The sequence below is a fragment of the Chenopodium album genome, chromosome 3, assembly GCF_948465745.1.
Source record: "Chenopodium album chromosome 3, dcCheAlbu1.1, whole genome shotgun sequence".
NCBI lineage: Eukaryota > Viridiplantae > Streptophyta > Magnoliopsida > Caryophyllales > Amaranthaceae > Chenopodium > Chenopodium album.
Genome location: NC_137836.1, coordinates 85,026,206 through 85,038,791, shown reverse-complemented (window position 1 = coordinate 85,038,791; position 12,586 = coordinate 85,026,206). Strand labels below are relative to the sequence as shown.

General features: G+C 35.2%; 1 protein-coding gene across 1 annotated transcript; it reads left to right on the top strand.

The window, feature by feature from the left end:
• Window positions 1-743: 743 nt before the first annotated feature.
• On the top strand, window positions 744-11,934 carry LOC145624699 (ubiquitin carboxyl-terminal hydrolase 8-like). Its single transcript, XM_081677791.1, has 13 exons — window positions 744-985; window positions 1,097-1,363; window positions 2,072-2,213; window positions 3,377-3,436; window positions 3,518-3,613; window positions 5,301-5,651; window positions 5,745-5,885; window positions 6,052-6,222; window positions 8,084-8,341; window positions 8,440-8,588; window positions 8,900-9,445; window positions 10,324-10,597; window positions 11,061-11,934. Exons 1-13 carry the CDS (start codon window positions 900-902, stop codon window positions 11,175-11,177), a joined length of 2,658 nt encoding a protein of 885 aa, XP_081533917.1. The 5' UTR covers window positions 744-899; the 3' UTR covers window positions 11,178-11,934.
• Window positions 11,935-12,586: the final 652 nt, after the last annotated feature.

Here is a 12,586-nt window from a genome sequence, read left to right as displayed (position 1 = left end):
CTAAACATATATCCCCAAAACTGTTCTTTACACACGATTTGCAGAAGGAAGGGAAGATAAATGTCCAACAGATCCAATCATCTGATAATCTTGCAGACTTGTTTACAAAGTCCCTACCTTCGAAGAGTGTTGAGCGGTTGGTCCACAAGATTGGGATGCGTCGTCTTCATAAACTATGTTAAAATCAGGGGGAGCATTATATGCACTGCACTCTTTTTCCCTTCGATCAGGTTTTTATCCCAATGGGTTTTTCCTGACAAGGTTTTTAATGAGGCAGTACACTAAAGCATATAGTAATATATTGTTGTACTTTTTTCCCTTAGCTATGGCTTTTATCCTAAAGGGTTTTACCTAGCAAGGTTTTAACGAGGCAACATATACCCTATTCTGTATGGACATTCAAGGGGGAGTGTTAAGAGTTAATTAATTTAGTCAAGGTGTGAATGTCCACACTCCAATTTCTTCATTACATTTAATGTAGTAGCCAACCCTAATTGCCACCCTCTAAGGTTATAGCCCACAATGTAATAGTGGTTTTTACTACTATAAATAGCCATGTAATTTCACTTATATGATACACAAAATATTACCAAGAGTAATACATAAAAGTAGTAGTACTTCTCTTATTACCTTCTTCTCTTAATCCTCTAATTTCTATATATTTCATAACAATGAATACAATTTTGACACACTTCCTTTTCTTGTCGCTGTCCTCCTTTCCTTTCATCCTTCTTACAATAACACCCACTCTCTCTCTCTCTCTTCTCTTCTCTCTCTCTCTCCTATAAAAACAAATCCCTTACATCTGACTTTTGATTCCTGCAATTGTTTCTTCAATCTCCCCTAATTTCTGGATTCATCTTCTGCAAATTCCTCTTTTCACTGCAAGTTACTTCAATATGGAACCTCTTTTGCCGGAAGATTCCGCCGGCGCTACTCAATCCGTCGCCGACGACGAACAACGAGTTTATCTAGTGCCTTTCAGGTGATTTTTCTGCTGCATTTTGATTTCAATTTCTTCGATTACTTCAATTTCTAGGGTTTTCTCATGATTTTGAATCAAATTGGGGGAAATGAATTGTGTTTGTGATCGAAGGTGGTGGAAAGAAGCTCGAAATGCATCGACATCGACATCAGCGAGTGATTCATGCGAAGATACAGGGATTTTATACAGTGCATCGCCTTCATCGTCTTATGCTGGTCCGATGAAGCTGATCAACAACATTTTTGGTTCGGATCTTTTGTTCAATCTTAGGAGAGAGGAAGTAAATAGTAACGATAATTCCAGTAATGGTGAAGTTGGAGTTTCTGGTCGTGATTATGCTTTAGTTTCTGGAGAAATGTGGTTGCAGGCGCTTAAATGGTGAGAATATCTGCTATATTATTGTATCTGATTTATATTGCAACTTTATGGTCTTGAATTGATTTATATGCATTTGACTGCAACCGGAACTTAATTACAAAGTATTCTGTTATAATTACAATTAGATATCATATCTGATTAGTATTGTAAGTTTATGATGTTGATTTTATGTAATTGGATTGCAATTCAAGTTAAAATGTGGTTTGATGTGATGTTATGGTTTGATGCTTATTTGTGGCATAGGCGATATCCTATTTATATTAAATAATCATCAATAATGCTATTTTGTTTCGTATTAATCAATGTTTATGCTGCTAATTCATATATAAATTGGTTGCAATTTGCCAATTTGAACCTTATTTGTGGTAGTATGAAATGTTGTATTAAATTATTAATCAATGCTAAGAATGAGAAAAAGTCAATTGTCTGCAGTAGCAAGTGGATCACAAATTTCTGTGATCCGTAAACAACCAGGGTTGAAATTGGCCTGTAAATTCAAGAGAATGATAGCTGACATAATGTTAGAAGATAATTGTCTTACACAATCAAAACTTTATAAGCCACCACTTTTGATATTTCAAGACTAGATGCTTGATGAGGTTTTCATTTGAACTCAATCTAGATTCTTATTTTTTTAGATTAAAATAGTTTTGATTGAGTGATTGCTCAACGTATTGTGTATTAATCTTTTAAATCTTTTCTATGTAGGCATAGTGATTCTAAAAATGCGATGAAGCGTGTTGGAAGTTTTTCAGCTGGTAGTGTTGATATATCAGATGTCTATCCTTTACAACTCAGGCTCTCTGTTTTGCGAGAAGCAAACTCTTTGGGTGTTAAAATTAGTAAAAAGGTGATTTCCATGAACTTTTTTTTTTGTACATTTTTTCTTTTCTTGATGTATGTGGCAACGAAGTAATGATTTAGCTAGCTTTAAATCTATGTGTATCTAATTTTGATGCTTTATTGTTTTTATTATAATTTTTTCTATGCCATGTACTCCACTTGACTGTATGGCTCATAGCTGTATTGGACTGAACTTCTGACTTAGTATTTTTCTGATTTAAAAACTAATTAAGAGATAAAAGCTCGAGACTTTGATTAATAATGGCACAAATTTGGGTACAAAAGTGATAGATTGATAGCTTAAGGCTATTACCCTCCCGATAACTTGAGGATACTACTCTCAACATTTTTACTAACAATTTACATGATGTCCTACTGCATATACTATTCTCTATTTAAGTATTTATACTAAGGCCAAGGACTACTAACCTTAAAGTATTAGACTTCCCAAATTGCCCTTCCTAATGTTAGTCTATTACAATAGCTCACTTAAATTACCATGCTTTAGTGTCACTGCATTGCACTATCCCAGTGTTACCTAATTGCCAGGACAAAATGGGGTATGGGTATGCAAATCACTACTTTTTATTAAATTAAGCCAATATGTACCTCATTCATGTATTAATTTGGCTTTCTCAGTTTGTGCTTCGTGTGTGTGTGTGTGTGTGTGTGTGTGTGTGTTTTTTTTTTTTGAAGGTGGGGAGGAATTAAGTAACTATGTGATGCCTAGTATCCTTGCCTATGGGAAAACTTTTGTTAATTTTTTTACCTGAAGATCATGCCTCAAGACATAGGAAAAGAAATCATTTTGTATGTCTCCTGAATGGTCAATACATCTTCATTATATTCTGTATGGATTTAATTGCTAAATTTCCATTTGTTCACCTGAATTATTCCCCTTTTATCATAGTCAAAGCTTAGTATTCAGGTATTATATGTTTGTTTCTTAAGATTGTTTTGTTTATTACATTATGAGCTGTAGATTGTAGAAGGTAGGATCTAATTCCAAGCTAGGGAGAGTTGTAAAATAGTTCTCAGAGGATCAGACATTGGTAATTCTGCTTCCTTAATACGAAGTGACAATCACAAGTAATCAGCTCATCTATTTGATAATTTGTCAATATTAAAAGTGTTCTTAATCACAATACCTTTGTTTTATGCTTTAATTAGGACAATGCTGCTGAACTCTTTAGACGAGCTTGCAAAATATTCAATACCGAGGCAGATTTGGTAAGGATGTTATTATATTAATTTATCTCTTCTCAGCATAAAATGAAGCTGTTTCTGATTTTTTTTCTTCCACTGGTGTAGTTGCACATATGGGACTTCTCTGGCAGGACAAGCCTTTTTTTTGTTAATGACAATAGCTCACCTGCAAAGGATATCCAGCGTCAATTGGATCAGGAGGTAAGCTGTTGATAAGTACTTTTGAACTGTTTAATTGCATTTGGCATTAGATGTATTCCTTGAGATTATACTTGCATATAATATTATTATTATTATTATTATTATTATTATTATTATTATTATTATTATTATTATTATTATTATTATTATTATTATTATTATTATTATTATTATTATTATTATTATTATTATTATTATTATTATTATTTCATTGAAGGATTCTAATCTTTCAGGATAGCTTTTAGACTTCCTACGCATGTGCTGAAACTGGTTTTTAAGCTGATACCATAAGAAAAGTGTTGGAACTTGTGTCTTACTCATAACTCAACAAGCTAACTGTACCAATCCTTCCCAGATATGTGTATTTCCACACAGAAACTTAATAACTGGAGAAATGTTCAATAACAACTGTAGGAAAGGGATATCTGAAAACAGAAAGAGAGGGACTGTTATATCAGGTGGAAGAGATCATATGCTGCATGTCAAGTCATTTATGATACATTCTGGATTTGATAGGTTGGCAAACTTTTGTATACTTGATGTGGTTTTATTGCTCATTCAAGCTAATGCAAATCAATACTCCTGTTCCTTAAGGGTCTTCACATATGCATATTGTGTGGTCTCCTATGCAAAATTTAACCTTTCATATCTTTAATTTCAGTAAAAATAAATGTTTACATCATGAAAATGCACATTGAAATGAATTTGGCAAGTTTACATCTTTAAAGAATGGAGGGAGTAAATTCAAATCACCTCCCTTATCTCATAAAGTCTGAATATGCTTTAGAAACTAAATGGGTTGACGGAAACACATTGAAGCATTTGCTCCAAATCCTCCTTGGCTCCTTTTTCTTTTAGTTCTAACAGTTTGACACTGTTATTCATTGTGGGGACTGGTTATAAAAGTATGCTTAATATTAGTGAGATAAAATTTGATTCTAATGTGTCTAGTTTGTTACTGAATTCCTGATATCATTTGTTACCATTTACCCAAGAAAATCATATACACACTTCACTTGTGTTGATTACCTTTTGTTATTTGTTAGCTATGTTATTCTTTTACTTATCAAATTCTCAACTACTCAACCAAATTCTAGAATTATCCTTGGGTAATTCTCTGGTGAATCATCAAATGATTTCTCCTAGCTGGCTTGAAAAGATGTCTGTGGGGGAACATGTATGATTGGACTATGGTTCATAATTCTGGTTCATCTGGAACAAGTTGCTGCCGGGAACTTCCTCATTCCTTCCAATCTCTCTCTCTCTGTCTCTCTCTCTCTCTCTCTCTCTCTGGGGCAAGGGTGGGGGTTATTCTTAAGGTTGCTAATCTTATGTAAGCAACGTGGATTGTAAGAGGTGACTGGCCAAAAAAGGGGTTATAGGAAATATTTAAAGTTTTCTATATCCAGGTGTGTGTATGACATTTTGTCGTGGAATTATCAGACGCAAATGATTTTACACTGAGAGGAAAGAATAAAAGAGAGTAATGAGGAAATTCCTTGTCCTTGTTATCTGTATTGATGATAATCATGACATGACAATTTGCTTAATGGACCTCCTTCATTGTTTACCATGTTCATGAATTTAAAATTATCTGATATTCGTATTAGCTTTGTCCGCCTTTCTGTATGTCAAATAGATGCCACACGTTTGACACAATTATTTGGATTTTTTGACACCTTCACAGATACTTCTGGAATTGCAAATTTATGGGCTGTCAGATTCTCCAAGGTCTAGAGACGGCAAGAGAGAGGAGTTTTCCGAGCTGGCTACTGCGGCAAGTTCCTCTTCCAGTGCATCTACAACAATGAATGGTAGCACTGGAAACTGTTATCGTTTCCCTAGGACCAATTCTTATACTTTTAGTAGCAGTCCTGCCGAATCAGGCTCTTTGGGACTGACTGGATTGCAAAATCTTGGAAATACATGTTTCATGAACAGTGCTCTTCAGTGCTTAGCACACACTCCAAAGCTTGTTGACTATTTTCATGGAGATTACAATAAAGAAATTAATCATGATAATCCATTGGGCATGGATGTATGTCTCTCTTTCCATCATCAGACTTGATTATGTTTTGTGTTTTTTTTTCTGTATTAGTATTATGAATATTAGTTTCTACCTTCTCGCTAGGGTGAAATTGCTTTGGCTTTTGGAGATTTGATAAGGAGGCTATGGGCTCCTGGAGCAACACCAGTGGCACCTAGAACATTCAAGTCGAAGCTCTCTCGCTTTGCTCCTCAATTCAGTGGCTTCAATCAGCATGACTCACAAGTTAGTATGCCTTTATTCTGGAACCTTACGCCTATCAATTTTTTTGTCACTCCACTACCTTCTTGTGCCCTCCTTACGTGTGTGTGCTAGAATACAAATCATATAAGTACTTATTTGAAGAGAATTTATTATTGATAGAGGAATTAATTGACTTCAAATAATATAGGAACTGCTTTCTTTTTTGCTGGATGGACTCCATGAAGATCTTAATCGTGTGAAGTTAAAGCCCTATGTTGAAGCTAAGGATGGAGATGGTCGATCAGACGAGGATGTAGCTGATGAGTACTGGCGTAATCATCTGGCTCGGAATGACTCTATCATTGTTGATATTTGTCAAGTAAGTTTGGTTGCTATGGGCTTCTCCAAATATGTTTATTGTGCCTTGCTGAGTAATATTAAATTCCAAAATCCGTTCATGGGAACTCTTTTATTGAGCCTTTCTGGTTTGGCAATGTTATATGTCTCCAAAATGAAGAGAAAATATTGTTATTTTGTGTTCTATTTAGATGATGTACGGATTCTTGAGAGAGTTTTTATGTTTAAAGTAGTGGGCCATACCTGAGATGATTTTTTAAGATGGCCTATTTACTCACTCTGAAATAGGTTTATTATTTACTTTTTCACGGGAGCCTTATAGAGAGTCTTGTTGTGTGTCATGCGTAGCATGTGCTTAGAGTGAAATTCTTGCTCATATTGGAAGAGAACGTCTTTTATTTTATTTTAGTTATTCATCTTGTGGGTCTTTTTTGGTTCCTTTATGTAGTTTTATGTTCTGTTGAAACTTTTAGCCTAGAGCAGCCTTTGAAGATTACACGGAATCACAAGGTGTTCTGGCAATAGCTACATCAAGCCTTTTAGTCAATCCTTGACCATACTTTAACTCCAACACTCAGTCAAATGCTGTTTAATATTTCCTTAAGAGCACATTGGTCCTCAAATTCTCAGGTTGAGAAGTGAGTATATCCTTGTATGAAAATGTAGGGAGGACTGGAGGAGGATGAGAGTCAAGAGAGAGATGATGCAACGAGATTTTAGTTAGATTCAAGTAGCTGATGTGAATACCCAAATCTTTAGATTGATAGATAGATAGTGAAACAAGATGGCAGGATTGTTTTTTCTGTTTTAGGACTTTAATATTTGGCACTAGGATAAGGATAACAGAAGTTCTCATCTTGTGCTGTATATAGGTTAGGAAAGAGAGATTGATCAGGCACATTTATAAATCAAATAAAATAAAGGCATCAATTAGGGACTTACTGCTAGTTGCTTATTTACAAAAATTGGGTCGTTATTAAAAAAAAACTAATTGGTTTTGTTTCCCTGTGGAATGTGGCTACTATTTTTGGATTTTGACTGAGATTGTCTGGTTAGAGTTGATATGAGTCCTCCAATCAAAAACCGAACTACTTGCTTTGCTGCTAGCTTTTGCCGATTGAATTTCACTTATATGCCTCCATCACTTGAACCATCTTTTGATTTTCTACACTTGGAACATGGTCCCATAAAAGTTGCATCCGCTAGAGACTACATAAAAGTTGCATCCGCTAGAGACTACATAAAAGTTGCTCATGGATCATCCCCCCCCCCCCCCCCCCCTCTTCCTCTTTTTTCTCATGCGTCTGCTACATTGGACATTTTCCATTGTACTTTCCTGTAGGTGCTACGTCCCATAGTGCAATACATCAGTATGTTTGGGTAATCAAATGATTTTATATGATCTAGGTGATGATTCAGGGATGTGTTTTCATTTACGAATGCCCCCAGTGTGGTGAACGCTGAATAGTAAACTTTCAAAATTTATGCTTGAGTTATGTATGGCTGTGGTTATAAATAATAGCTTAGTAGTGCTTGAAGCTATAATGATTGTTTTGTATCTCTCTATTCATTTTGCTAGGAAGTGGGTTGTTGGGTTGGGAGCTATCTGCAAGACATAAGTTGGTTGAGATTTGAGATAAAAATGAAGATGTATCTGATATTCTTATCTTTGCAGCATCCTCTGGGTTGTTTTAAGAAAACAAGTTTCATTAGTTAAGAGCTTTAACTTGGAACTTGAACTTTCTTGCTGTAGTTGGAGTATCTGGCAAACTATGATTTTGTTGATTAATGTTGTCTTTGTACTTTTGGAGTTGGTGATAGCTTAATGAGTAAACCCTTAATGCAAGCATTGCAATGCTTTTAACATCTGAAAATTATTGCAGGGTCAATATAGATCAACATTAGTTTGTCCAGTTTGCGAAAAGGTTTCCGTGACATTTGATCCGTTTATGTATCTGTCACTGCCTCTACCTTCAACCACAATGCGGACTATGACCTTGACTGTCATGAATACTGATGGTAGCTTCATGCCTACGGTGGTCACTGTTTCTGTGCCCAAGTATGGGAGAGGTGAAGACCTTGTTAAGGCTTTGACCAGTGCATGCTCATTGCGGATTGATGAGACACTGTTGGTGGCTGAGGTAGAATCCAATGTTGTATTGTCTGCATGTTCATTACTACTCCGTAGTTGTATTGTTAAAATGTCCACTTGCTTCATTCTACCGCTTTGTCTTTGCAGATATACAACCATCGTATTATTCGATTTTTGGAAGATTCAGCGGATTCGCTGTCCTTGATTAGAGACGAAGACCGTCTAGTTGCTTATCGGCTACCCAAAGCTACAGAGAGAGAAACTATAGTTGTGTTTACGCATCAAGAGATGGAAGAGTGAGTGCCATATTTCTTTTTTGAAAACGTTTGTTTTTCCAAGAGTGATGTTTTAATATTAGATATGTGTTAAAGAGGTGAATCTTTTTCCTTGTTAATGATTGATATGCTGTTAGCTGACCCCAAATCATTTTGGGACCAAGGCTTTGATGTTGTTGATTAAAAAAACAAAAAAAAAACTGGCATTTAGGACCCAAAATATGACAAGGTATATGTGTACAATCTGCTTTGTGTGTGCTCGTCTCAATGCGTAAACACAATGTCACTGTTTTCCTTTCAGAAGGAATTTCTGATAAGAATTTCAATTGTAGGCACAATGTCCACGGGAAAGCTTTTGGAATTCCTCTTGTCGCTAGAATTTCCAACAATACAAACGGATCAGATATCTATAATTTGTTTAAGAAGTTGCTTAATCCATTTCTCATGCCCAGTGAAGATGACTTAGATGATCAGGATGCTTCCAAAAGCACAGCTGCTGAGAATTTAGTGGAGAATACCACAGATCCTATTACTACTACTGAATCAAGTGATGATGCTAAACTCATTAATGACGAGGTGGTTAGCTTACCAGCTGATAGTGAGTTCGAATTCTACCTGACAGATGAGAAAGAGATTCTCAAGAACGTTAAAATAGAAATGGTGGATCTTGTAACATCTGAGGACTTGCCAAAACGGTTAAATGTTGCTGTTTTTTGGCCTGAGAAGAAAACTGAAATCTACGATACGGTTCTTTTGAGCACCCTTCCTGAAATATTTAAGTCAGGCTATCTGGCTAAAAGGCCACAGGAAATTGTATCTCTTTACAGATGCCTGGAAGCATTTTTGAAAGAAGAGCCTCTTGGACCTGAAGACATGTGGTAAGTTTTTGTCATTTCTGAGCTGTTATGTTTGTCCTGAATTCCTTAGGAATGACTATGTCGCTTAAATTATACATTACTGTATTTAGTATCTGTGTTATTAGGTAATGATTAGGATTTTGACTAGCATATACTTGGTCAACTGGCGAAGTGTTCTGTTTGATATTGGAACTGAAGTGACTTGGATATGGTCTAAGCCGTTTAACTATATATTTGTATGCTTTCTTGTTGGAAAAATCCCTTATTAAATCTGAAGGTTTTGGCTCTGGGACTTATTCTTCTGATCTGAATTGTCACTACACCTCATTAAATTTTAGTTTTAACTTATAAAAATTAGAGGGAATCTTCTAAATTTTTCTCAATATATAATAATAAAATAGTCATGTGAGATCTAGTTTTATTCATCATGACGAGTACTTTATTAATATCTATTTTATATAATTTTTGCAAATGTGAGATTAAAGATATTTGCGATCAAAGATTTGCATCGGTATACGTAAGTGAGACTAACATTATGAAACCGAGAGAGTAGTATTTTATTTGCTTTTGTTTCATTTAATATGTAGATATGGTGGTGAATTAAAGATTACTCTCCTGGTATTTCATTCCTTAATCTTGCATGTACTTTAAAATATGTGATTAAATTTATTCGTGTGCTTTGATTCTCTTTGGTTTGGCTTCTATTTTTCCTGCATGATTTTGACTTTAGTTTCGAATTTGCATGGGTTTTGAATATGCTGTTGCAACCTGTCACTTGTAATTCGGAATTTTCTTTAATTCAGCTACTAGTTTCTATGACGGTTTCTTATCCACAACCTCGTATGTATTTTATTTTTCTTTCTGTACTCTTATTATTTGTATCTTGTACTTTTTGCCAGGTATTGTCCTGGATGTAAGCAGCATCGTCAGGCCTCCAAAAAGTTGGATCTTTGGAGACTCCCTGAAATACTGGTCATTCACTTGAAAAGGTTTTCATACAGCAAATACACAAAAAACAAGCTGGAAGCCTATGTTGACTTCCCGGTTGATGATCTCGATTTGTCCATGTATATTGCTAACAAGAATTCCCAACCATCTTTCCGTTATGTGCTCTATGCAATCAGCAATCACTATGGTAGCTTGGGAGGTGGTCATTACACTGCTTTCGTCCATGTAAGTTTGTCTCTCATAGCTAATTTGCTACTCATGCATTATGAAATAATTTGGAATTTGGGAAAACTTTCTTCTTAAACAGCTTTCCATACACTATACCTGTTTATCATCAATTGTAGAAGCTAATAACCCCTAATATACTACCATGGTGACACCTCTTTATTTTGGATCAGCCCATAATTATGAGCGGGTTTTTTTTTTTTTTTTTTTTTTTTCTTTTTGAAGTATAGCTTTGAACTTTCCCACTTTACTCTTAAGGTACTCTTGGCGAAGAATGTCAAAGAAAATAGTAGAAGATAATTATAGTGCTAACCCAATTCCTTGATTACAAGTTTACAACCCTCAATCAAATGTGGCCTATTAGTTAGGGCCTTAGGGGTGTTGGGAGTATAGTTATTGCTTTTTCTTTTTTTTCACTTTTTTTTTACGTACTCAGCCCTATGTTATTTTTGTGATCTTGTAGCATGGAGGTGGTCGGTGGTATGACTTCGATGACAGCAATGTATACCCCATCAGCGAGGAGAAGATAAAGACTTCAGCCGCTTATGTTCTTTTCTATAGAAGAGTTGCAGATATATAACAGCCAAACCATCAGCTATTGATAGTTAATACTCTAGAGTAGCTCATATTAGAAAGCCTTCCAGTTATTTATTTATTTATTCATTTATTTGAGAAGCAGAATCTAATTGAAAAGGTAGTATCTGCTGGTTCTCTGGCATCGTTTTTTCCGGGATGCTCGGGACTCCTTGACAGTTGATGATGAAACTCAAAAGACCGACTGTCGACCTTGATGATCATGCTTGGCTTGACAGAATAGCTGCATAGATAGTTTGGTACCAGGGTGAGCATCTGCTGCAATTTAAGCTCCTTTAGTTACTAACCCATTTGTTTTCAGGAATTGCAATTACCTGATGTCATATTTCTTCTTTCTTCTTACCTTTTGCCTTTTCTTTTTGGGGGGGTTTGTTTTGCTTGGTTTCTTTAGAGCTTCCTACCTCTAAAGCATTGTATTCCTTTTTTGAAAGAGGTGTAACATACCTTGGATCAGTTGAAAAGCAATTCATCAGATATTAATTCTAGTTTTTTTTCGTTATTTTTAGTATTCTAATTCTAGTTTTTTGTTATTTTTAATCATCAGTTTTTTTTGTTTTTTTTTTTTTATATATTTTTTATTTTTTTTTTAAATTTTTCATGGAGCCATAAACGTGGTGACGTATGCGGATTTGATCATAATTATGATCTATCAGCATTCCAATAATCTCAATGCGTTGTTTAATAAGCTTGTTAAAGACTTAAAGTGCAAGTTTGCAACTGAAATGTCAAGCATGATATTATAATACGAGTAACAACTAATAAATTTTTTTTTTTAAAAAAAAAAAAAAAAAAAAAAAAAAATCACACTCACACGACCTTATAAGTTCTGTGTTTCAGAGTTCAGACTTTCAGGTGTGGAATTAAAAGCATTCTTTTTTTGCTCTGTTTTTATCGGTAATAATATTTCGTATTATTATTTAGAACAAAACTAACCTATACAATAATAAAAGATCCAAAACAGATTATTTAGAAGAAAACTATTTATAAAAGAAAAAAAATTAGAGCTGTCAATTCCAGTAAACGGGTCAGGTTTGGGTTGGGTCAACTCGGGTTGGGTCAATTCAGCTTAATTCCATAACCTATGCGGGTTGGGTCATGCTTGAGTCGGGTCATGTCGGGTCATACTTCTTATCGGGTTTAGATCGGGTTTAGGTCGGGTTAAATTCGGGTCGGGTGAATGGGGTTAGGGTAATTCTCGGGTTCGAGTCGGGTTCGGTTCAATTCAATAATTTGCGGGTTAGAATCTGGTCGGGTCATTCTCGGGTTTGAGTCGGGTTCAGTTCAAGTCAATAATTTGCGGGTTATAATCAGTTCAGGTCATTTTCAAGTCGGGTCATTCTCGGGTTCGGTTCAAGTCAATAATTTGCGGGTTATAACCAGGTTGAGTCATTTCCA

Excerpts from the sequence above, each read along its gene's own strand:
- LOC145624699 (XM_081677791.1), top strand. The coding sequence starts at position 900 with ATGGAACCTCTTTTGCCGGAAGATTCCGCCGGCGCTACTCAATCCGTC. Across the intron at positions 2,214-3,376 it reads GTGTTAAAATTAGTAAAAAG|GACAATGCTGCTGAACTCTT; the intron begins GTGATTTCCATG and ends TGCTTTAATTAG. Across the intron at positions 6,223-8,083 it reads TCATTGTTGATATTTGTCAA|GGTCAATATAGATCAACATT; the intron begins GTAAGTTTGGTT and ends AAATTATTGCAG.